This window comes from Salvelinus alpinus, chromosome 14, assembly GCF_045679555.1.
Source record: "Salvelinus alpinus chromosome 14, SLU_Salpinus.1, whole genome shotgun sequence".
NCBI lineage: Eukaryota > Metazoa > Chordata > Actinopteri > Salmoniformes > Salmonidae > Salvelinus > Salvelinus alpinus.
Genome location: NC_092099.1, coordinates 51,256,840 through 51,282,591, shown reverse-complemented (window position 1 = coordinate 51,282,591; position 25,752 = coordinate 51,256,840). Strand labels below are relative to the sequence as shown.

Genomic DNA, 25,752 nt, shown 5'->3' with positions numbered 1-25,752 from the left:
AGAATTGTTTGGGAAAAAAATAGGAAAATATTGCACAATCCAGGTGTGCAAAGCTCTTAGAGACGTATCCAAGTAGACTCACATCTGTAATTGCTGCCAAAGGTGTTTCTAACATGTATTTACTCAGGGGCGTGAATACTTATCTAATCAAGGAATACTAGTGTTTTGCTTTTCATTCATCTTTAAAATGTGTAGATCGTTGACCAAAAAAAATACAATTAATGAATTTTAATCCCAATTTGTAACAATAAAATGTACAGAAATTCAAGGGAGGTGTAGATATTCTATAGACACTGTACATATACAGTAGTGTTGTGTTGCATTACCTGGCAAACACCCTGTTCTTGATCCCCTTCTCTTTGCCATACTGCACCGACTGCACCTCGGTCCTCCCGCTGCAGAGAACACGTTCAAACATCCAAACCATCCTTTTAGTAACACTCAGCCACATCTTACAAACTGCTGTGCTGCACCTCACATCCCAACTGGAGCTTTAAAACATGCATCAACAATCTCCCAACTCTGTTTCACCCAAACTGTATATCTCACTGGACGAAACACCCCCTTACCACCCATCATCCCCTTCACAGCTCAAAGCAAATTCTCAAGTACTTCAACAATGAACAGTTTGTTTTATTTCTACTATTTCTAATCTCCATCTGAGACGTGAATCCATATGAATAATAGAATAACTCCTTTTCCCCCAAAAGCGTTTTGAAAGGACTGAAGAAAAACAAGCCCAGTTTTGGGTTTGCGTTAATAATTCATCTACTTTTCCCAAAGATGAGAGCACAATAAGCAACCACTAACACAATTCCCCAAACACTGACTGTTGATGCCACTCACCGTGACCTCGCAAACATTTTTGACCTGTGTTGACATTTCAGTGGCAGTGCTTTGTGCCTTGCAGGTATAGTGTGCATGGGTTGGTGTATGCACCTGTGGTAATGGGGATTTTCTCTTACCAGTAACGAAACTTGGAGCCCAGGGTAAAATAGTGGGCAAAGAAGTTCTTCTGAGGGGGAACGGGCCGGTCCAGACGGAAGAAGGTGTGATGCTCTACACAGGTCTTCCACAGGTTCTTACAGGCTCTGTAGCTCACCATGTTAAACCCCAGCAACGTCTCCCTGGTCTCATTCTGTAGAAGGAGGGAGGGAGAGAGATAAAAAGTAAAGGAGGGAGGGAGAGACAGAGAGAATGACAGAGTGAGTGAGAACAATAATGAGAAAGGACATGTTTCTATACTGAGAGCAATATATTCTGAGCTGCTGTTATGTGACCACCCTCCCACACATCATTAAATTCCTTTAATCCATAGGCTTTATTGTGTACTATGCATTTGGGGGAGAGGCAGTAGTGAGGTGTTGAGTTCAAATCTTGGTCCTATGGTCACAGATGTCAAGACAAGGCTACAGTGCCATGTTCATAGATGGGGAAATAGAATGTGTTGGATTAGCCACCATGATCCGGTAGGTTTGTCGCACGAGACGAGGAGAAAGGCAGTTCATCTCTATCTGCAGCCCCAACATCCCCATACCCCTCCCTCAGCCTCCACGGTATTTCCTGAGGGCACATGCCACATCCCCATACCCTTCCCTCAGCCTCCACGGTGTTTCCTGAGGGAACATGCCACATCCCCATACCCCTCCCTCAGCCTCCATGGTGTTTCCTGAGGGAACATGCCACATCCCCATACCCCTCCCTCAGCCTCCACGGTGTTTCCTGAGGGAACATGCCACTCGTCATGAAGACATGGTGGTCCCCATTCCCACTTAGGTCATTATGTTCACAGAGACAGCCATAGCATAATGTTCTAGTAAGCTGTCTGCTCATATAGCCTGTGAGTCTACTGTACAGAAACAGAGAGAGACCAGTTAAGGTTCAGTGTCTTTAAAAAAATATATATGTTAACTTTGCTGTGACTGTCCACACCAGCATCTTGAAACAACGTCAAGGAAGAGCAGGCTCTCAGCATCTTGAAACGTCGTCAAGGAAGAGCAGGCTCTCAGCATCTTGAAACGTCGTCAAGGAAGAGCAGGTTCTCAGCATCTTGAAACGTTGTCAAGGAAGAGCAGGTTCTCAGCATCTTGAAACGTCGTCAAGGAAGAGCAGGTTCTCAGCATCTTGAAACGTCGTCAAGGAAGAGCAGGTTCTCAGCATCTTGAAACTTCGTCAAGGAAGAGCAGGTTCTCAGCATCTTGAAACGTCGTCAAGGAAGAGCAGGTTCTCAGCATCTTGAAACGTCGTCAAGGAAGAGCAGGTTCTCAGCATCTTGAAACATCGTCAAGGAAGAGCAGGTTCTCAGCATCTTGAAACGTCGTCAAGGAAGAGCAGGTTCTCAGCATCTTGAAACGTCGTCAAGGAAGAGCAGGTTCTCTGACCAACACCATCATCATGTACAGTAGACTAAAGCTCCCCTCGCCTCACCAAGAGGTCAGATAATGTTAGGCGATTAGGCCTGGCTCGCAGTCGGTGTTCCAATTCATCCCAAAGGTGTTCGATGGGGTTGAGGTCAGGGCTCTGCGGAGGCCATTCAAGTTCTTCGACACCGATCTCGACAAACCATTTCTGTATGGACCTTGCATTGTGCATGGGGGCATTTTCATGTTAGAACAGGAAAGGGCCTTCCCCAAACTGTTTCCACAAAGTTGGAAGCACAGAATCATCTAGAATGTCATTGTATGCTGTAGCTTTAAGATTTCCCTTCATTGGAACTAAGGGGCCTAGCCCAAAACATGAAAAACAGCCCCAGACCATTATTCATTCACCAAACTTTACAGCTGGCACTATGCATTCGGGCAGGTAGCGTTCTTCTGGCTTCCGTCAAACCCAGATTCATCCGTCAGACTGCCAGATGGTGAAGCGTGATTCATCACTCCACAGAACGTGTTTCCATGACGGAGAGCTTTACACCACTCCAGCTTGGCATTGCACATGGTGATCTTAGGTTTGTGTGCAGCTGCTCAGCCATGGAAACCCACTTCATGAAGCTCCTGACGAACACATTTTGTGCTGGAGCTGCTTCCAGAGGCAGTTTGGAATTCAGTAGTGAGTGTTGCAACCGAGAACAGATGTTTCTACGCGCTTCAGTGGTCCCGTTCTGTGAGCTTGTGTGGCCTACCACTTCGCGGCTGAGCCGTTGTTGCTCCTAGACGTTTCCACTTCACAATAACAGCACTTACAGTTGGCCCGGGGCAGCTCCAACAAGGAAGCAATCTTTTTTTAAACTGACTTGTTGGAAAGGTAGCATCCTATGACGGTGCCACGTTGAAAGTCACTGAGCTCTTCAATAGGGACATTTTACAGGCAATATTTGTCGATGGAGATTGCATGGCTGTGTGCTCGATTTTATACACCTGTCAGCAACGGATGTGGCGGAAATAGCCAAATCCAGTAATTTGAAGGGGTGTCCACATACTTTTGACTTTATCCACATTTTGCTACGTTACAGCCTTATTCTAAAATGTATTACATTTCTTTTCTCCATCATCAATCTACACACAATACCCCATAATGACAAAGCAAAAACAGGTTTGTAAAAATTCTTTGCATTTAAAAAAATATATATATATATATTTTTTTATTAATCTATATACATTTACATAAGTATTCAGACCCTTTGCTATGAGACTTGAAATTGAGCTCAGGTGTATCCTGTTTCCATTGATCATCCTTGAGATGTTCCTACAACTTGATTGAAGTCCACCTTTGGTAAATTCAATTGATTGGACATGATTTGGAAAGGCACACACCTGTCTATATAAGGTCCCACAGTTGACAGTGCATGTCAATACAAAAACCGAGCCATGAGGTCGAAGGAATTGTCCGTAGACTTCCGAGACAGGATTGTGTCGAAGCACAGATCTGGGGAAAGGTACCAAAACATTTCTGCAGCATTGAAGGTTCCCAAGAACACATTGGCCTCCATCATTCTTAAATGAAATAAGTAAGAAGTATGAAGTACTAAGAACCTGTTTTCACTTTTCATTATGGGATATTGTGTGTAGATTTATGAATATTTAAATGTTTTTTTAAATATATTTACAGATAGGGCTGTAACGTAACAAAATGTGGAAAAAGTCAAGGGGTCTGAATACGTTCTGAATGCACTATATATATATATATATATATATATATATACATGAGTGATGTATAGACAATGTGGACAGCATATGGATTGAATATGTAGTATATCTGAAGAACAGTACATGTATAGTATATAATAAAATATATATTGCTCGCAGGAACAACTTACTATTCCAGGAGGAAAATGTAAAAGGAGGGAAATGAATTTCCTGGTTCGTTGTTGCTTTTTAAAGCGTGTGCCGTGACCCGCGCGCACATGACCCATATGTCCATGGGGCTGCGTCCCAAATGGAACCCTGTTCCCTATACATGGCACTACTTTGATCAGAGCCCTGGTCTAAAGTAGTGCACTAAATGGGGACTAGGGTTAAATTTGGGATGCAAGCCATGAATAATTCAGTTTGAGTGACACCCTGGAGGCTGGGCGACGGCCGCAGTGCTCTTAGTACAACTGCTCTGGAAAAACCCCTTCTCCATTATGAAACCAGGGAGGGAGAGGGGAGGGGGGTTGATGGGGCTGTTTTGGGGATCTTTTCCTGAGATTCCATGGAACAGAGGAAGTAGGAGAGGGAGCCTGCAGCACTTTCAATTCATTTTCAGATCACGTTCCCACCTCCACGCCCAAAATACATTATCTATTCTTCATAATTAATAAGCATTTAAGAGGCTCTCCCTCTGTTGCTCTTCCAGATTTCAGTGACAGTCAGCGGCGGAGCAGGCCGGTGATTATGCCAGAAAACCAGTTCATCAAATAAACAAATATGGACGCTGGGTCTGGGTGAGGGGGCAGTTAATGTTGTTCATGTCTAAGCTAGGTTGTTTCAGATTGATATGGTGCCTGTGGAGTGATGAGGGACTGGACCAGTGGTAGGTGGTCCATTAGCAGTGCTAGCTAGTTTCCTCCCTGAGGAAGAGTCAGAGAACTGGGTCTGGTTTGGGGACACTAATGACAGGGAAGCACAGTTACACAAGCTGAGGCAGAACCTGTGGCTGTGTTCACTGCTGTGTTTTCTGCTGGGTAAGTCATCATTCCTACTGTATAAAACACATTGCTGCTAGATTAGTAGATCCCGCCTTACATTTTATTATCAAAATAAGGACATTGAAAACAACGACTTGAATACCTACCACTTCTCTCCTGAGCTGAACGAAGAACTGTTTGCACTTGAACAATATTTTCACAATCTTCAACCTGAAAGGGGTGAGTGAGAAATACACAGAAATTGCGTCACAATGTGTGTCACTGCAGAGGGTCTCCTTCCTTAACGGCTCAAATCAGAGCCTTCGCTGCAGAGAGCAGCTGTCTCCCCATCAAAACTAATCCCCCCTCTCCTTTCTTCCTTCCCCCTCCCCTCTTCGCTCCCTTCCCCCTACAGCCCTTCTACATGACTCACAGCTCAGATAATATATTTTAAATTCACACACACTCTCTCTCTAAGACAGTGTCATCTAAGATAGCTAATTTGTCAGCCCGTTGTGGACATAAATGGGAGAGAGGATAGAATTCACACATCTCTCTTAGATACCGGACCACTCTGCTTTCTGAGAGGAATAACGTTGTGTATCACCTTTAAATAGTATTGGCATGCAAGCCAAACAGAGAGAGTGGTCAATAGGAGCGAGCCTTCTCGCTTGACAGTGGAGGACAGCTGTTGTGAAACGCGCCACTGCTAGCAGCCCTAAATTTAGCCTGACTGGAAAGCGTCGGAGCTGCCTGTGCTACAGCAAGCAGCTGGCTTTTAAGAATGGGGATGTGTGCTGTGAGGAGGGGGTGAGGAAGTGTGTGTGTCAGTGTGTGTGTTGGATTAATACTCGTCTGGTGGGGATTTGGGCTGTGCTATCCCACCCCTGGCACACACTTCCAGTAGCCCAACCAACACAGCTGAATATCAAAGATTTCTAAGAATTAAAGCTTTGGGCCTCAAAGACAATCCACATGAAAGCCTAAACCGCTCCGAGTCCGCTCTGAGATTCTAGGAATGATCATCTGTAGTGTACAGATGAATATGCAAAACAGTTATGTGATGTGCTTAGAAGAATCATATTTAACATTTCTCAGAATGATTCTGCACCCTGGAAGACTCAATGATATATGGGGCGGCAGGTAGCCTAGTGGTTAGAGTGTTGGACTAGTAACCGTAAAGGTTGCAAGATCGAATCCCAGAGCTGACAAGGTAAAAATCTGTCGTTCTGCCCCCGAACAAGGCAGTTAACCCACTGTTCCTAGGCTGTCATTGAAAATAAGAATTTGTTCTTAACTGACTTGCCTAGTTAAATAAAGGTCAAATAAATAAAAATATATACATTCAAAAATACATATCCTCATCTTTCCTCTTCCTACTCACACATACAGTAAGCATTTAGAATTTCTAACACAATCTCCCGAAGTGGACGCGCTGTGTGATCACAAACGATCCCCTTGCAGCAACGATCAAATTAATTATCGGATTTACAAATCGCCTCATCTTGTATCAGAATCAAACGCCTCCAGTTTGTCACTCACCAGGGAAAGCAGTTGATTCGTACCCTGTTCTTGTAAACCACGATCCCTGCTGACATCACCCCAATTAAAATCTCAGTGTTGCGTTGATCCTGGAACACACACACAGAGACAGAGAGAGAAAATGAAGTGTCTAAGCACCCTGACAGTGGGCCTGCCTGGTGGAAGCTTTGAAGGGAGTACAGACACAGACCCTCTCCCCCTATGGCAGGAGTGGGGGTACAGACACAGACCCTCTCCCCCTATGGCAGGAGTGGGGGTACAGACACAGACCCTCTCCTCCTATGGCAGGAGTGGGGGTACAGACACAGACCCTCTCTCCCTATGGCAGGAGTGGGGGTACAGACACAGACCCTCTCCCCCTATGGCAGGAGTGGGGGTACAGACACAGACCCTCTCCTCCTATGGCAGGAGTGGGGGTACAGACACAGACCCTCTCCTCCTATGGCAGGAGTGGGGGTACAGACACAGACCCTCTCCTCCTATGGCAGGAGTGGTGGTACAGACACAGACCCTCTCCTCCTATGGCAGGAGTGGTGGTACAGACACAGACCCTCTCCTCCTATGGCAGGAGTGGTGGTACAGACACAGACCCTCTCCTCCTATGGCAGGAGTGGGGGTACAGACACAGACCCTCTCCTCCTATGGCAGGAGTGGTGGTACAGACACAGACCCTCTCCTCCTATGGCAGGAGTGGGGGTACAGACACAGACCCTCTCCTCCTATGGCAGGAGTGGGGGTACAGACACAGACCCTCTCCCCCTATGGCAGGAGTGGGGGTACAGACACAGACCCTCTCCCCCTATGGCAGGAGTGGTGGTACAGACACAGACCCTCTCCTCCTATGGCAGGAGTGGTGGTACAGACACAGACCCTCTCCTCCTATGGCAGGAGTGGGGGTACAGACACAGACCCTCTCCTCCTATGGCAGGAGTGGGGGTACAGACACAGACCCTCTCCTCCTATGGCAGGAGTGGTGGTACAGACACAGACCCTCTCCTCCTATGGCAGGAGTGGGGGTACAGACACAGACCCTCTCCCCCTATGGCAGGAGTGGGGGTACAGACACAGACCCTCTCCTCCTATGGCAGGAGTGGGGGTACAGATACAGACCCTCTCCTCCTATGGCAGGAGTGGGGGTACAGATACAGACCCTCTCCTCCTATGGCAGGAGTGGGGGTACAGACACAGACCCTCTCCCCCTATGGCAGGAGTGGGGGTACAGACACAGACCCTCCCCCCCTATGGCAGGAGTGAGGGTACAGACACAGACCCTCTCCTCCTATGGCAGGAGTGGGGGTACAGACACAGACCCTCTCCTCCTATGGCAGGAGTGGGGGTACAGACACAGACCCTCCCCCCCTATGGCAGGAGTGGGGGTACAGACACAGACCCTCTCCTCCTATGGCAGGAGTGGTGGTACAGACACAGACCCTCTCCTCCTATGGCAGGAGTGGGGGTACAGACACAGACCCTCTCCCCCTATGGCAGGAGTGGTGGTACAGACACAGACCCTCTCCTCCTATGGCAGGAGTGGTGGTACAGACACAGACCCTCTCCTCCTATGGCAGGAGTGGGGGTACAGACACAGACCCTCTCCTCCTATGGCAGGAGTGGGGGTACAGACACAGACCCTCTCCTCCTATGGCAGGAGTGGTGGTACAGACACAGACCCTCTCCTCCTATGGCAGGAGTGGGGGTACAGACACAGACCCTCTCCCCCTATGGCAGGAGTGGGGGTACAGACACAGACCCTCTCCTCCTATGGCAGGAGTGGGGGTACAGATACAGACCCTCTCCTCCTATGGCAGGAGTGGGGGTACAGATACAGACCCTCTCCTCCTATGGCAGGAGTGGGGGTACAGACACAGACCCTCTCCCCCTATGGCAGGAGTGGGGGTACAGACACAGACCCTCCCCCCCTATGGCAGGAGTGAGGGTACAGACACAGACCCTCTCCTCCTATGGCAGGAGTGGGGGTACAGATACAGACCCTCTCCTCCTATGGCAGGAGTGGGGGTACAGACACAGACCCTCTCCTCCTATGGCAGGAGTGGGGGTACAGACACAGACCCTCCCCCCCTATGGCAGGAGTGGTGGTACAGACACAGACCCTCTCCTCCTATGGCAGGAGTGGTGGTACAGACACAGACCCTCTCCTCCTATGGCAGGAGTGGTGGTACAGACACAGACCCTCTCCCCCTATGGCAGGAATGGGGGTACAGACACAGACCCTCTCCTCCTATGGCAGGAGTGGGGGTACAGACACAGACCCTCTCTCCCTATGGCAGGAGTGGGGGTACAGACACAGACCCTCTCCCCCTATGGCAGGAGTGGGGGTACAGACACAGACCCTCTCCCCCTATGGCAGGAGTGGGGGTACAGACACAGACCCTCTCTCCCTATGGCAGGAGTGGGGGTACAGACAGACCCTCCCCCCTATGGCAGGAGTGGTGGTACAGACACAGACCCTCTCCTCCTATGGCAGGAGTGGGGGTACAGACACAGACCCTCTGTCCCTATGGCAGGAGTGGGGGTACAGACACAGACCCTCTCCTCCTATGGCAGGAGTGGGGGTACAGACACAGACCCTCTGTCCCTATGGCAGGAGTGGGGGTACAGACACAGACCCTCTCCCCCTATGGCAGGAGTGGGGGTACAGACACAGACCCTCTCCTCCTATGGCAGGAGTGGGGGTACAGACACAGACCCTCTCCTCCTATCTCTCTCCCCCCATCTCTCTATGGCAGGGTGGGGGGGTGTAAGCGTATGACAACAGTAGGGGGGCAATATTGTCCCCAGTTTAAAATGGGGCACAACCACTCCACCTCTTCACTGTAATAGTCAAAATGTGATGATCATTCTACAGCAAAAATGGCTGGATGGACAATGGTGGCTGGGCCTCAGTTGAGATCTGCCATTCACTCATTGTACCAATAATTTTGTGACCTGCTTTGTCTTATGAACCAAACTACTATCCAGACAAAACCAACCAAACCTAGACAGTCAGACAAACAGACCAAGACACCCAAACATGCACATAAAAGTAGACAGACAGACAGAGACAGAGACAGACACAGACAGACAGACACATTATCCGGGACAAAAAGAGAAGTCTGTCTAATCGGACAATGAGGGAACTCTCTGTACTCCAGACAATGGCTGGATTAGTGGACTCCACAGACACACAGACACAGCTTGTCAAGGCTCAGTGGTTCTGCTGTTCCTCAGCTATAAAGGAATCCTCAGCCTTAAAGGGATACTTCAGGATTTTGGCAATGAGGCCCTTTATCTACTTACACAGAGTCAGATGAACTTGTGGACACCATTTTTATGTCTCTGTGCCCAGTATGAAGGAAGTTCGAGATAGCTTCGCTACTAGCATGCTAGCAGATACCCATAGACTTCCAGTCATTGCGCTAACGCTAGTTAGCACTGGCTCACAAAACTATCTCTAACTTCCTTCATACTGAACACAGAGACATACATTTTTTATCTAGGAGTTCATCTGACTGTGGGGAAGTAGATAAAGGGGCTAATTGCCAAAATCCCAAAGTATCCCTTTACAGGCTTCATGAGGCCCTGGCAGCTGGGGACAGAGGAATTACATAGTACTGTACACTGCCTCAACCTACTTCTACCTGCTGGCTTAGAAGGCACAGGCTTTTCTAGAGCTAAGGCACAGCTGTATGGAACATGGGTATCAGTGCTGCTATGACAAGCCCTTTCTACTGTAGCAGTGACAGACACACAGGGGAGCAGCCTTACCCTTGCATAGTGCAACTCCACTCCGTACAGCTCCAGCGTCCGTGCTGTGTTCAGGTAATTAAACTCTGACTGGGCAGAAGACAGACCACTGAGAAGTAGAGAGAACGAGAGAGAGATAAATGAGAGGGAGACGGTTTCTCTAATCAAACGCACGTAATCCATTCACAGAAGATAGAGCAGCACAGTGAGACCATGCCTGGAAATGCACCCAATAAAACCATGAAAACCTAGTCTGCTATAAGAGCTGGGGGAGACAAGTGACAAGTATACAGCTGTGAATGAACATGTGTGCCTGGGACATGAAGATGGGCCTCTCTACCTGTGCTGTTGGTGGTGTTTGGTGACCTCCTTGTGGAACCCTTGTGGTGGGTTGGGGATGAAGCAGAACTCTGAGAGGTAGCCAGGAGCATGCTCCGAGTCACTGTAGTCTCCCAACTCAGCTACACAACGCAGAGAGAGAAAATCTATTCAATAGTACACAGACAGTTAAGTCGACAAACATAGCCTGTATCATACACAGCAAACAGTAGGCATATATTGGACTGGACAGACAAACCATTGCCTATCAATGCAGTAATGAATACAATAACCTCAATCAAAAGCCTGGTTGTGAGGTCTGTTTATAAAATACACAAGTGGTTGAGAAGCTTTGGAGCACCAACCACCACTACAGTAGCTGAGTACCTCAAATCCATTAGCTTGTGGTCGTGTGTGAAACAGACACCAATTCATAAGAGTGGACCTCTTAAAGGGCCAATCCTTCATTGTAACAATAACAAAGCAGTGTCCTTGCCTCTGTTTTTGTGAAAAAGCTGAGGAATTCAAGGACTGACCATCCAATATAACATGTATAGTTTTAAGCATGTTGAAGCTATACAGTGTTTGTTTACAAACATTGGAATAAAACAAGCGTGTATTAGTTCTATTCTTCAAGAATCAATGGGTATTCATAACTCATTTATAAGTCCAAAAATGGATGTAGCAACTGCAGATTGCTGCTTTAAAATGGATAGTTTGTGATTTTGACAATGTCTCAGCGTGCATTTTAAAGGAAGTTGCCAACCACCGTTCGCGCAACTGGTAACTAGCGTAATGACAGGAAGTCATGCCTAGTTTGACTTCCTGTCATTGCGCTAACGTTAGTTAGCATTGGATTGGAAAACGACATTTAACTTCCTTCATACTGGACGCAGAGACATAAATATGACATCCACGACTTCATCTGACTCTGGGGGAAAATCCCTTTAACCACGGGCTCATAACAAACAGATCAATTCAAAACAGCTTTCGATCTAATCATCACACACAAAAAGACCCACAAACTAACCGGTCAATTGCCTATGGATTTATTAGCAGTATGCAAATAAATATCTACACAGCACTAACGCCAAAGCTTTCAGCAGAGTGCATTTCTTGATCGAATTTGACCAGCCTCACTGATTTGGTAAAACTAACCGAATGACCAGCAGCATTTAATTGAAGCTAAAATGATTCATACCGCTATCCCCATGGCTACAATGAAATGAAAACCTTCTCTTGGGGAGGGACACTGAGCTAAGTGAGATTCTGGACATGGACACTCACAGGTTGTGTTAGATGTTGGAGGTGCAGTTCAAATCCCTCCAGTGACCTATATAGCCATGAGACTCCCTGGGGAGTTTGGAGAGAGGCAAGCCTCAGCAGGCCACTGCAGTGGGAATGTGGACAGATTGAATGGGGACAGACCCCTGGCTAACCCCCTCTCCAATCTGTCAGGAGCCATTATTCAGGTCAATCTGGTGACACAGGCTGGTAAACTACACTCCTCAGGCTAAAGGGCCCATCACAATGGTAGGCTGTGGCTCTATGCTAGCTGTGGACCGCTAGGCTAGGCTATACTATGCTAACATGTTACAGTAGTCAGCGTGCTAGTTTATTAGTTAGAATGTTGGTTACAGAGTAATAATAATGGCATCAAACACCTGGAAACCATGTGTTTGATGTATTTGATACTATTCTACGTCAGCCATTACCATAAACCTGTTCTCCCCAACCTCTTGTGTTATGTGCTGTACTATACTGTGCTTTGCTGTCCTGAGCATGCTTGGCGAATGGCCAGTCACACTACCAGCACAAAAAAGTCATACCACACAAATCAATCTGGGACAAAAGATGGGGAACAACAGCCTAATGATTAGCATAGCGTTCCGTATGCAGCTCTCCATGTCCTGCTAACGTTGGCTGTCATTGTAAATAAGAATTTGTTCTTAACTGACTTGCCTAGTTAAATAAAGGTTAATTCAATGAAAAAAAGCAACAAGGGCATAAAGAGAGGATTATGGCCGATTTCAGGCTCCGCTGCAAACTGCTTGTTTTATTGGGTGAGAGAATTAAAGAATAAATTGGATATGACGTGGTAAAAAGTTATGCAGGGCAGCACACAGAGTGATCAATGGGAAGTCCTGGTGAATACACTGACACTCGGCTAAAGGCTTACAACACACATCTTTCTAGTCATCTCACAACAAAAACGTTGGAGTTGCCTAGTGGCCAGGAACTGTGTAGCCTTGTATGAAGCAACAGAGAGATCAAATGCATGAACTAACTACCAGTAGCTACATATCTTTAGCAGCACGCCAGGAGAATGGTTACTTACATTGAACAGCATGGGACGCCAGGAGAATGGTTACTTACATGGAACACCAGGAGAATGGTTACTTACATTGAACAGCATGGAACACCAGGAGAATGGCTACTTACATTGAACAGCATGGAACACCAGGAGAATGGTTACTTACATTGAACAGCATGGAACACCAGGAGAATGGCTACTTACATTGAACAGCATGGAACACCAGGAGAATGGCTACTTACATTGAACAGCATGGAACACCAGGAGAATGGTTACTTACATTGAACAGCATGGAACACCAGGAGAATGGTTACTTACATTGAACAGCATGGAACACCAGGAGAATGGTTACTTACATTGAACAGCATGGAACACCAGGAGAATGGTTACTTACATTGAACAGCATGGAACACCAGGAGAATGGTTACTTACATTGAACAGCATGGAACACCAGGAGAATGGCTACTTACATTGAACAGCATGGAACACCAGGAGAATGGTTACTTACATTGAACAGCATGGAACACCAGGAGAATGGTTACTTACATTGAACAGCATGGAACACCAGGAGAATGGTTACTTACATTGAACAGCATGGAACACCAGGAGAATGGTTACTTACATTGAACAGCATGGAACACCAGGAGAATGGTTACTTACATTGAACAGCATAGGACGCCAGGAGAATGGTTACTTACATTGAACAGCATAGGACGCCAGGAGAATGGTTACTTACATTGAACAGCATGGTAAACCAGGAGAATGGTTACTTACATTGAACAGCATAGGACGCCAGGAGAATGGTTACTTACATGGAACACCAGGAGAATGGTTACTTACATTGAACAGCATGGAACACCAGGAGAATGGCTACTTACATTGAACAGCATGGAACACCAGGAGAATGGTTACTTACATTGAACAGCATGGAACACCAGGAGAATGGTTACTTACATTGAACAGCATGGAACACCAGGAGAATGGCTACTTACATTGAACAGCATGGAACACCAGGAGAATGGTTACTTACATTGAACAGCATGGAACACCAGGAGAATGGTTACTTACATTGAACAGCATGGAACACCAGGAGAATGGTAACTTACATTGAACAGCATGGAACACCAGGAGAATGGCTACTTACATTGAACAGCATGGAACACCAGGAGAATGGTAACTTACATTGAACAGCATGGAACACCAGGAGAATGGTAACTTACATTGAACAGCATAGGACGCCAGGAGAATGGCTACTTACATTGAACAGCATAGGACGCCAGGAGTGCGGCAGTGTTGTGCGGACAGGGCAGTCTGTGGGAAACAAACCACAAACACACAAGTCACCACATTCATTTAATTTGGATCAATAGGATCAATAGGAAAATCATTACAACAGTGTGTCCGCATGCTGGCCCGGTAAAAAGCAGTGTTAGTCCACTAGAACAGTGTGTCCGCATGCCGGCCCGTTAAAAAGCAATGTTAGTCCACTAGAACAGTGTGTCCGCATGCTGGCCCGGTAAAAAGCAATGTTAGTCCACTAGAACAGTGTGTCAGCGTGCTGGCCCGGTAAAAAGCAATGTTAGTCCACTAGAACAGTGTGTCCGCGTGCTGGCCCGGTAAAAAGCAATGTTAGTCCACTAGAACAGTGTGTCCGCATGCTGGCCCGGTAAAAAGCAATGTTAGTCCACTAGAACAGTGTGTCCGCATGCTGGCCCGGTAAAAAGCAATGTTAGTCCACTAGAACAGTGTGTCCGCATGCTGGCCCGGTAAAAAGCAATGTTAGTCCACTAGAACAGTGTGTCCGCGTGCTGGCCCGGTAAAAAGCAATGTTAGTCCACTAGAACAGTGTGTCAGCGTGCTGGCCCGGTAAAAAGCAATGTTAGTCCACTAGAACAGTGTGTCAGCGTGCTGGCCCGGTAAAAAACAATGTTAGTCCACTAGAACAGTGTGTCCGCGTGCTGGCCCGGTAAAAAGCAATGTTAGTCCACTAGAACAGTGTGTCCGCATGCTGGCCCGGTAAAAAGCTATGTTAGTCCACTAGAACAGTGTGTCCGCATGCTGGCCCGGTAAAAAGCAATGTTAGTCCACTAGAACAGTGTGTCCGCATGCTGGCCCGGTAAAAAGCAATGTTAGTCCACTAGAACAGTGTGTCCGCATGCTGGCCCGGTAAAAAGCAATGTTAGTCCACTAGAACAGTGTGTCAGCGTGCTGGCCCGGTAAAAAGCAATGTTAGTCCACTAGAACAGTGTGTCAGCGTGCTGGCCCGGTAAAAAGCAATGTTAGTCCACTAGAACAGTGTGTCAGCGTGCTGGCCCGGTAAAAAGCAATGTTAGTCCACTAGAACAGTGTGTCAGCGTGCTGGCCCGGTAAAAAGCAATGTTAGTCCACTAGAACAGTGTGTCAGAGTGCTGGCCTGGTAAAAAGCAATGTTAGTTCACTAGAACAGTGTGTCCGCATGCTGGCCCGGTAAAAAGCAATGTTAGTCCACTAGAACAGTGTGTCAGCGTGCTGGCCTGGTAGAATCAGTGTTAGTCCACTAGAACAGTGTGCTGAACCTGTGTAAATAAGAACAGCCAACTGAACTAACCTTCCAGTCAGGATGTCCTGTTTGAGCTGGAGGAAATACTGGTACCTACAGGGAATAAGGAGAGCAGTTACAGCAACAACAATGTGATACAGATATCTCTGTGATTATGGACCATAGGACATAATGTACAGTACACTAGATAAAGCACCTGGACCGGACCCACTCACATGGAGCTTCTCTGATGCTCATTGGTTAGGCAACTTTTCTATGACTTAACTTGTAGCCTGTTGTTTTTGTGTATAACTAATACGGAATGAATGTCATCATAGTGTAAGAGCTCACCAGCACTGTTGTTGTGTGCTGTCTGGAATCGATAATGCACATCCAAAACAGATCCATGCCTCTGCATCTTAGACATCCAAAACAGATCCATGCCTCTGCATCTTAGACATACAAAGCAGATCCATGCCTCTGCATCTTAGACATACAAAGTGGTTTCCTCAATTAATAAGGCTGGCTGAGCAATATCATGCTTGAGTGGTGCATGGATTGAATAAATAACACTGGAGTATCTAGTTGACTGTAACTCTGTTTTTAATGACCATGGATGGACACCCTTGCAATAGGGGCTGGCAGCATCCATGGCATGCTATTCACATGTATCTAGCTGTGTGCCAGGCAGCCAGCAGTAGAATGTGCCCATTATTGGTTAATATATCTACCAAGCTGATCCTAGTCTTAGACTAAGTTGTAGCGAACTCTCAACCCCAGACCTACTCCTAACCCGTTTACTGTAGTCATCTCCATTAGTAGAATGATTAGCTGAGGGCTTTCGCAAGTGCAATACAGTTAAACAGGGTAATTCATCTCCTTATATGGGCATGACATGGAAGGTTGTAATAGTAATAACACTAATGACTGAATAAGACAAATGACAAGAGATACCAACATTTACACAAAACAGTACATTACAGAGACAATAGCTACATCAATCTACAAGCTCACATCCACCAACCTCAATGGAAGTGTTTCCATATAGACCAGGAAGGGTTACCATATTTCCACGAAGTGGTTGAAATTATTTGTTAAAGCATATGTCAGAATAATAGTAGAGAGAATTATTTATTTCAGCTTTTATTTATTTCATCACATTGCCAGTGGGTCAGAAGTTTACATACAGTCAATTAGTATTTGGTAGCATTGCCTTTAAATTGTTTAACTTGGGTCAAACATTTTGGGTAGCCTTCCACAAGCTTCCCACAATAAGTTGGGTGAATTTTGGCCCAATCCTCCTGACAGAGCTGGTGTAACTGAGTCATGTTTGTAGGCCTCCTTGCTTGCACACACTTTTTCAGTTCTGCCCACACATTTTCTATAGGATTGAGGTCAGGGTTTTGTGATGGCCACTCCAATACCTTGACTTTGTCGTCCTTAAGCAATTTTGCCACAACTTTGGAAGTATGCTTGGGGTCATTGTCCATTTGGAAGACCCATTTGCGACCAAGCTTTAACTTCCCGACTGATGTCTTGAGATGTTGCTTCAATATATCCACAAAATGTTCCTTCCTCATGATGCCATCTATTTTGTGAAGTGCACAAGTCCCTCCTGCAGCAAAGCACCCACACAACATGATGCTGCCACCCCCGTGCTTCACGGTTGGGATGGTGTTCTTCGGCTTGCAAGCCTCCCCCTTTTTCCTCCAAACATAACGATGGTCATTATGACCAACAGTTCTATTTTCGTTTCATCAGACCAGAGGACATTTCTCCAAAAATTACGATGTTTGTCCCCATGTGTTGATGGAAACCGTAGTCTGGCATTTTTTATGGCGGTTTTGGAGCAGTGGCTTCTTCCTTGCTGAGCAGCCTTTCAGGTTATGTCGATATAGGACTCGTTTTACTGTGGATATAGATACTTGTGTACCTGATCCCCCCAGCATCTTCACAGGGTCCTTTGATGTTGTTCTGGGATTGATTTGTACTTTTCGCACCAAAGCACGTTCATCTCTAGGAGACAGAACGCATCTCCTTCCTGAGCGGTATGACGGTTGCGTGGTCCCATGGTGTTTATACTTGCGTACTATTGTTTGTACAGATGAACGTGGTACCTTCAGGCGTTTGTAAATTGCTCCCAAGGATGAACCAGATTTATGGAGGTCTACAATTTTCTTTGTTTTTTCTGAGGTCTTGGCTGATTTCTTTAGATTTTCCCATGATGTCAAGCAAAGAGGCAGTGAGTTTGAAGGTAGGCCTTGAAATACATCCACAGGTACACCAGCAATTGACTCAAATTATGTCAATTAGCCTATCAGAAGCTTCTAAAGCCATGACATCATTTTCTGGAATTTTCCAAGCTGTTTAAAGGCACAGTCAACTTAGTGTATGTGAACTTCTGACCCACTGGAATTGTGATACAGTGAATTACAAGTGAAAAAATCTGTCTGTAAACAATTGTTGGAAAAATGACCTTTGTCATGCATAAAGGAGATGTCCTAACCAACTTACCAAAACTATTGTTTGTTAACAAGAAATTTGTGGAGTAGTTGAAAAACAAGTTTTAATGACTCCAACCTAAGTGTATGTAATCTTCCGACTTTAACTGTAAGTAACCCATCTATATAACAATGTTCTACATGACATAAGTACACCATCTATATAACAATGTTCTACATGAGATAAGTACCCCATCTATATAAAACAATGTTCTACATGACATAAGCACCCCATCTATATAACAATGTTCTACATGTCATACGTACACCATCTATATAACAATGTTCTACATGACATAAGCACCCCATCTATATAACAATGTTCTACATGTCATAAGTACACCATCTATATAACAATGTTCTACATGAGATAAGTACCCCATCTATATAAAACAATGTTCTACATGACATAAGCACCCCATCTATATAAAACAATGTTCTACATGACATAAGTACCCCATCTATATAACAATGTTCTACATGACATAAGCACCCCATCTATATAAAACAATGTTCTACATGACATAAGTACCCCATCTCTATAACAATGTTCTACATGACATAAGTACCACATCTCTATAACAATGTTCTACATGACATAAGTACCCCATCTATAGAAAAACAATGTTCTACATGACATAAGCACCCCATCTATATAAAACAATGTTCTACATGACATAAGTACCCCATCTATATAACAATGTTCTACATGACATAAGCACCCCATCTATATAAAACAATGTTCTACATGTCATAAGTACCCCATCTATATAACAATGTTCTACATGACATAAATACCCCATCTATATAAAACAATGTCCTACATGACATAAGTACCCCATCTATATAACAATGTTCTACATGACATAAGTACCCCATCTATATAACAATGTTCTACATGACATAAGTACCCCATCTATATAACAATGTTCTACATGACATAAGCACCCCATCTATATAAAACAATGTTCTACATGACATAAGTACCCCATCTATATAACAATGTTCTACATGACATAAGCACCCCATCTATATAAAACAATGTTCTACATGTCATAAGTACCCCATTTATATAACAATGTTCTACATGACATAAGTACCCCATCTATATAAAACAATGTCCTACATGACATAAGTACCCCATCTATATAAAACAATGTCCTACATGACATAAGTACCCCATCTATATAACAATGTTCTACATGACATAAGCACCCCATCTATATAACAATGTTCTACATGACATAAGCACCCCATCTATATAACAATGTTCTACATGACATAAGTACCCCATCTATATAACAATGTTCTACATGACATAAGTACCCCATCTATATAACAATGTTCTACATGACATAAGTACCCCATCTATATAACAATGTTCTACATGACATAAGCACCCCATCTATATAACAATGTTCTACATGACATAAATCAAATCAAATCAAATCAAATTTTATTAGTCACATACACATGGTTAGCAGATGTTAATGCGAGTGTAGCGAAATGCTTGTGCTTCTAGTTCCGACAATGCAGTAATAACAACAAGTAATCTAACCTAACAATTCCACAACTACTACCTTATACACACAAGTGTAAAGGGATAAAGAATATGTACATAAAGATATATGAATGAGTGATGGTACAGAACGGCATAGGCAAGATGCAGTAGATGGTATAGAGTACGGTATATACATATGAGATGAGTACTGTAGGGTATGTAAACATAAAGTGGCATAGTTTAAAGTGGCTAGTGGTACATGTATTACATAAAGATGGCAAGATGCAGTAGATGATATAGAGTACAGTATATACATATACATATGAGATGGGTAATGTAGGGTATGTAAACATTATATTAAGTGGCATTGTTTAAAGTGGCTAGTGGTACATTTTTACATAATTTCCATCAATTCCCATTTTTAAAGTGGCTGGAGTTGAGTCAGTATGTTGGCAGCGGCCGCTAAATGTTAGTGGTGGCTGTTTAACAGTCTGATGGGCTTGAGATAGAAGCTGTTTTTCAGTCTCTCGGTCCCTGCTTTGATGCACCTGTACTGACCTCGCCTTCTGGATGATAGCGGGGTGAACAGGCAGTGGCTTGGGTGGTTGTTGTCCTTGATGATCTTTATGGCCTTCCTGTGACATCGGGTGGTGTAGGTGTCCTGGAGGGCAGGTAGTTTGCCCCCGGTGATGCGTTCTGCAGACCTCACTACCCTCTGGAGAGCCTTACGGTTGTGGGCGGAGCAGTTGCCGTACCAGGCGGTGATACAGCCCGACAGGATGCTCTCGATTGTGCATCTGTAGAAGTTTGTGAGTGCTTTTGGTGACAAGCCGAATTTCTTCAGCCTCCTGAGGTTGAAGAGGCGCTGCTGCGCCTTCTTCACAACGCTGTCTGTGTGGGTGGACCAATTCAGTTTGTCCGCGATGTGTACACCGAGGAACTTAAAACTTTCCACCTTCTCCACTACTGACCCGTCGATGTGGATAGGGGGGTGCTCCCTCTGCTGTTTCCTGAAGTCCACAATCATCTCCTTTGTTTTGTTGACGTTGAGTGTGAGGTTATTTTCCTGACACCACACTCCGAGGGCCCTCACCTCCTCCCTGTAGGCCGTCTCGTCGTTGTTGGTAATCAAGCCTACCACTGTAGTGTCATCCGCAAACTTGATGATTGAGTTGGAGGCGTGCATGGCCACGCAGTCGTGGGTGAACAGGGAGTACAGGAGAGGGCTCAGAACGCACCCTTGTGGGGCCCCAGTGTTGAGGATCAGCGGGGTGGAGATGTTGTTACCTACCCTCACCACCTGGGGGCGGCCCGTCAGGAAGTCCAGGACCCAGTTGCACAGGGCGGGGTCGAGACCCAGGGTCTCGAGCTTGATGACGAGTTTGGAGGGTACTATGGTGTTAAATGCTGAGCTGTAATCGATGAACAGCATTCTCACATAGGTATTCCTCTTGTCCAGATGGGTTAGGGCAGTGTGCAGTGTGGTTGCGATTGCGTCGTCTGTGGACCTATTGGGTCGGTAAGCAAATTGGAGTGGGTCTAGGGTGTCCGGTAGGGTGGAGGTGATATGGTCCTTGACTAGTCTCTCAAAGCACTTCATGATGACGGAAGTGAGTGCTACGGGGCGGTAGTCGTTTAGCTCAGTTACCTTAGCTTTCTTGGGAACAGGAACAATGGTGGCCCTCTTGAAGCATGTGGGAACAGCAGACTGGGATAAGGATTGATTGAATATGTCCGTAAACACACCAGCCAGCTGGTCTGCGCATGCTCTGAGGACGCGGCTGGGAATGCCGTCTGGGCCTGCAGCCTTGCGAGGGTTAACACGTTTAAATGTTTTACTCACCTCGGCTGCAGTGAAGGAGAGCCCGCAGGTTTTGGTAGCGGGCCGTGTCAGTGGCACTGTATTGTCCTCAAAGCGGGCAAAAAAGTTATTTAGCCTGTCTGGGAGCAAGACATCCTGGTCCGCGACGGGGCTGGTTTTCTTTTTGTAATCCGTGATAGACTGTAGACCCTGCCACATACCTCTTGTGTCTGAGCTGTTGAATTGCGACTCTATTTTGTCTCTGTACTGGGACTTAGCCTGTTTGATTGCCTTGCGGAGAGAATAGCTACACTGTTTGTATTCGGTCATGTTTCCGGTCACCTTGCCCTGGTTAAAAGCAGTGGTTCGCGCTTTCAGTTTCACGCGAATGCTGCCGTCAATCCACGGTTTCTGGTTTGGGAATGTTTTAATCGTTGCTGTGAGTACGACATCGTCAATGCACTTCCTAATGAACTCGCTCACCGAATCAGCATATTCGTCCATGTTGTTGTTGGACGCAATGCGGAACATATTCCAATCCGCGTGATCGAAGCAGTCTTGAAGCGTGGAATCAGATTGGTCGGACCAGCGTTGAACAGACCTGAGCGCGGGAGCTTGTTGTAAGTACCCCATCTCTATAACAATGTTCTACATGACATAAGTACCACATCTCTATAACAATGTTCTACATGACATAAGTACCCCATCTATATAACAATGTTCTACATGACATAAGTACCCCATCTCTATAACAATGTTCTACATGACATAAGTACCCCATCTCTATAACAATGTTCTACATGACATAAGTACCACATCTCTATAACAATGTTCTACATGACATAAGTACCCCATCTATATAAAAATGTTCTACATGACATAAGTACCCCATCTCTATAACAATGTTCTACATGACATAAGTACCCCATCTATATAACAATGTTCTACATGACATAAGTACCCCATCTATATAACAATGTTCTACATGACATAAGTACCCCATCTATATAACAATGTTCTACATGACATAAGTACCCCATCTATATAACAATGTTCTACATGACATAAGTACCCCATCTATATAACAATGTTCTACATGACATAAGTACCCCATCTATATAACAATGTTCTACATGACATAAGTACCCCATCTATATAACAATGTTCTACATGACATAAGTACCCCATCTATATAAAACAATGTTCTACATGAGATAAGTACCCCATCTCTATAACAATGTTCTACATGACATAAGGACCCCATCTCTATAACAATGTTCTACATGACATAAGCACCCCATCTATATAACAATGTTCTACATGACATAAGTACCCCATCTATATAACAATGTTCTACATGACATAAGGACCCCATCTCTATAACAATGTTCTACATGACATAAGCACCCCATCTATATAACAATGTTCTACATGACATAAGCACCCCATCTATATAAAACAATGTTCTACATGACATAAGTACCCCATCTATATAACAATGTTCTACATGACATAAGGACCCCATCTCTATAACAATGTTCTACATGACATAAGCACCCCATCTATATAACAATGTTCTACATGACATAAGTACCACATCTCTATAACAATGTTCTACATGTTCTACATCTGCTCATGCCAATGTTGAAACATGTTGCTATCCAAAATCATTGGCAGCAGTCTGTTTTGCCAGAGGGGTGTTTTGGGTGACAAGTCCTGTTTCAGACCAAATAACTTACAAATGTCATACCAAGATCTTACTAAATTGATGGTACAGGGATTGCTTGTTCTTGTTGATATAGTCTTGGGGTTCCACTTGTAGATACTATTACTCCCAACCTCTTCATTAAGAGCAAACATGTCCATCTGAGTTCAAGGGACTGGTTCAGTTTCAAATAGGATGCATCTTTGGTAGACGGAGACCTCCTAGACTATAATCCCACATACATTTGTCCAGGCTCACCCTTGGTGTTTTACGGTTCCATACAAATTGTCTTATGGTCTTGTTAAAGGACTTAAATAAACTCTCAGGTAGGGATTATGGGTAAATATTGAAATAGGTACATCTTAGGCAGAACGTTCATCTTAATACAGCTAATTCTCCCAAATACTATTCAAATCATCCACCACCTTCTGAACCAAGACAGAGTAGTTAAGCTTGTACAAATTTCTTAAGTCATTAAGAATTCCTAGATATTTGAACCCCTGTGGCGACCATCTGAAGGAACCTGTTCATTCACAGATGCTATAGTCAAAGCGAGTCAGTGGAAGTATTTCAATTTTGTCCATGTTGACTTTGTAACCTGATATAGAGCTGTATGTACCCAAAAGCGTCTGTAGTTTTGAGGGGGATCCGGTCAGGTCAGAGAAGAACAAAATAATGTTGTCTGCGAACAATGAGATCTTCTGATTTATCTGGCCCCCCTGAAAGCCCTATATGCCAGGATCTGTTCTTATTGCCTCCGCCAGGGGTTCTATGGCTAGCACAAAAATGAGCGGGGGAAAGTGATCAGCCCTGTCTACTACCTCTAAAGAGTACCACGTGTACTCCTTATTAGGCCCTTACCCAGTGTACTCCTTATTAGGCCCTTACCCAGTGTACTCCTTATTAGGCCCTTACCCAGTGTACTCTTTATTAGGGTCCTCAGCCAGTGCTCTTTATTAGTGTTAGGGGTGTGAACGTTTAAACGTTAATACACATAGCCTTGTATTGTGTAATAAGAGTTGTGTATTTCAAATACAACCAGAGAGGAAGAGGCCAACTTTAGGCTAGTTTGGTGAAATTGCGAGGCATGCAAGACAAAACATTGCGAAATTCAGATTACCAAGATATATGTTTATGGTTCTGCCTGCCCCTCCTCTCTCTTCTCCCGCTCTCCTTTACGCTGGCCTGCCTGCCCCTCCTCTCTCTCTCTCCTTCCCTCACGCTGGCCTGCCTGCCCCTCCTCTCTCTTCTCCTGCTCTCCTTTACGCTGGCCTGCCTGCCCCTCCTCTCTCTCTCTCCCTCCCTCGTGCTGGCCTGCCTGCCCCTCCTCTCTCTCTCTCCCTCTCCCTCACGCTGGCCTGTCTGCCCCTCCTCTCTCTCTCTCTCTCCCTCGTGCTGGCCTGCCTGCCCCTCCTCTCTCTCTCTCTCCCTCACGCTGGCCTGTCTGCCCCTCCTCTCTCTCTCTCTCTCTCTCCCTCGCGCTGGCCTGCCTGCCCCTCCTCGCTCTTCTCCCGCTCTCCTTTACGCTGGCCTGCCTGCCCCTCCTCTCTCTCTCGTGCTGGCCTGCCTGCCCATCCTCCTCTCTCCCTCGTGCTGGCCTGCCTGCCTGCCCCTCCTCTCTCTCTCTCTCTCTCTCTCTCCCTCACGCTGGCCTGTCTGCCCCTCTCTCTCTCTCTCCCTCGCGCTGGCCTGCCTGCCCCTCTTCTCTCTTCGCCCGCTCTCCTTTACGCTGGCCTGCCTGCCCCTCCTCTCTCTTCTCCCGCTCTCCTTTACGCTGGCCTGCCTGCCCCTCCTCTCTCTTCTCCCGCTCCCCTTTACGCTGGCCTGCCTGCCCCTCTTCTCTCTTCTCCCGCTCTTCTTTACGCTGGCCTGCCTGCCCCTCCTCTCTCTCTCTCCTTTACGCTGGCCTGCCTGCCCCTCTTCTCTCTTCGCCCGCTCTCCTTTACGCTGGCCTGCCTGCCCCTCTCTCTCTCTCTCCTTTACGCTGGCCTGCCTGCCCCTCTCCTCTCTTCTCCTGCTCTCCTTTACGCTGGCCTGCCTGCCCCTCCTCTCTCTCTCTCCTTTACGCTGGCCTGCCTGCCCCTCTTCTCTCTTCGCCCGCTCTCCTTTACGCTGGCCTGCCTGCCTGCCCCTCTCTCTCTCTCTCCTTTACGCTGGCCTGCCTGCCCCTCTTCTCTCTTCTCCTGCTCTCCTTTACGCTGGCCTGCCTGCCCCTCCTCTCTCTTCTCCCGCTCTCCTTTACGCTGGCCTGCCTGCCCCTCCTCTCTCTCTCTCTCCCTCGCGCTGGCCTGCCTGCCCCTCCTCTCAATTCAATTCAATTCAAGGGGATTTATTGGCATGGGAAACGTATGTTAACATTGCCAAAGCAAGTGAAGTAGATAATATACAAAAGTGAAATAAACAAAAATGAACAGTAAACATTACTCACAAAAGTTCCAAAAGAATACAGACATTACAAATGTCATATTATGTCTATATACAGTGTTGTAATAATGTGGAAATAGTTAAAGTACAAAAGGGAAAATAAAAAAACATAAATATGGGTTGTATTTACAATGGTGTTTGTTCTTCACTGGTTGCCCTTTTCTTGTGGCAACAGGTCACAAATATTGCTGCTGTGATGGCACACTGTGGTATTTCACCCAATAGATATGGGAGTTTATCAAAATTGGGCTTGTTTTCAAATTCTTTGTGGATCTGAGTAATCTGAGGGAAAAATGTGTCTCGAATATGGTCATACATTTGGCAGGAGGTTAGTAAA

At 45.7% G+C, this 25,752-nt stretch overlaps 1 protein-coding gene across 2 annotated transcripts in view; it reads right to left on the bottom strand.

The window, feature by feature from the left end:
- The window catches only part of LOC139539036 (tyrosine-protein phosphatase non-receptor type 4-like), a 112,849-nt gene that overhangs the window by 21,915 nt on the left and 65,182 nt on the right, over window positions 1-25,752 (bottom strand). For both annotated transcript variants that reach the window (XM_071341721.1, XM_071341722.1), the window contains exons 6-13: window positions 15,553-15,597; window positions 14,224-14,276; window positions 10,674-10,794; window positions 10,355-10,442; window positions 6,590-6,678; window positions 5,215-5,278; window positions 966-1,138; window positions 327-395 (exon numbers count right to left, since the gene is read on the bottom strand). In XM_071341721.1, the coding sequence (XP_071197822.1) occupies window positions 327-395; window positions 966-1,138; window positions 5,215-5,278; window positions 6,590-6,678; window positions 10,355-10,442; window positions 10,674-10,794; window positions 14,224-14,276; window positions 15,553-15,597 (702 nt within the window). The remainder of the gene's footprint in view (window positions 1-326; window positions 396-965; window positions 1,139-5,214; window positions 5,279-6,589; window positions 6,679-10,354; window positions 10,443-10,673; window positions 10,795-14,223; window positions 14,277-15,552; window positions 15,598-25,752) is intronic.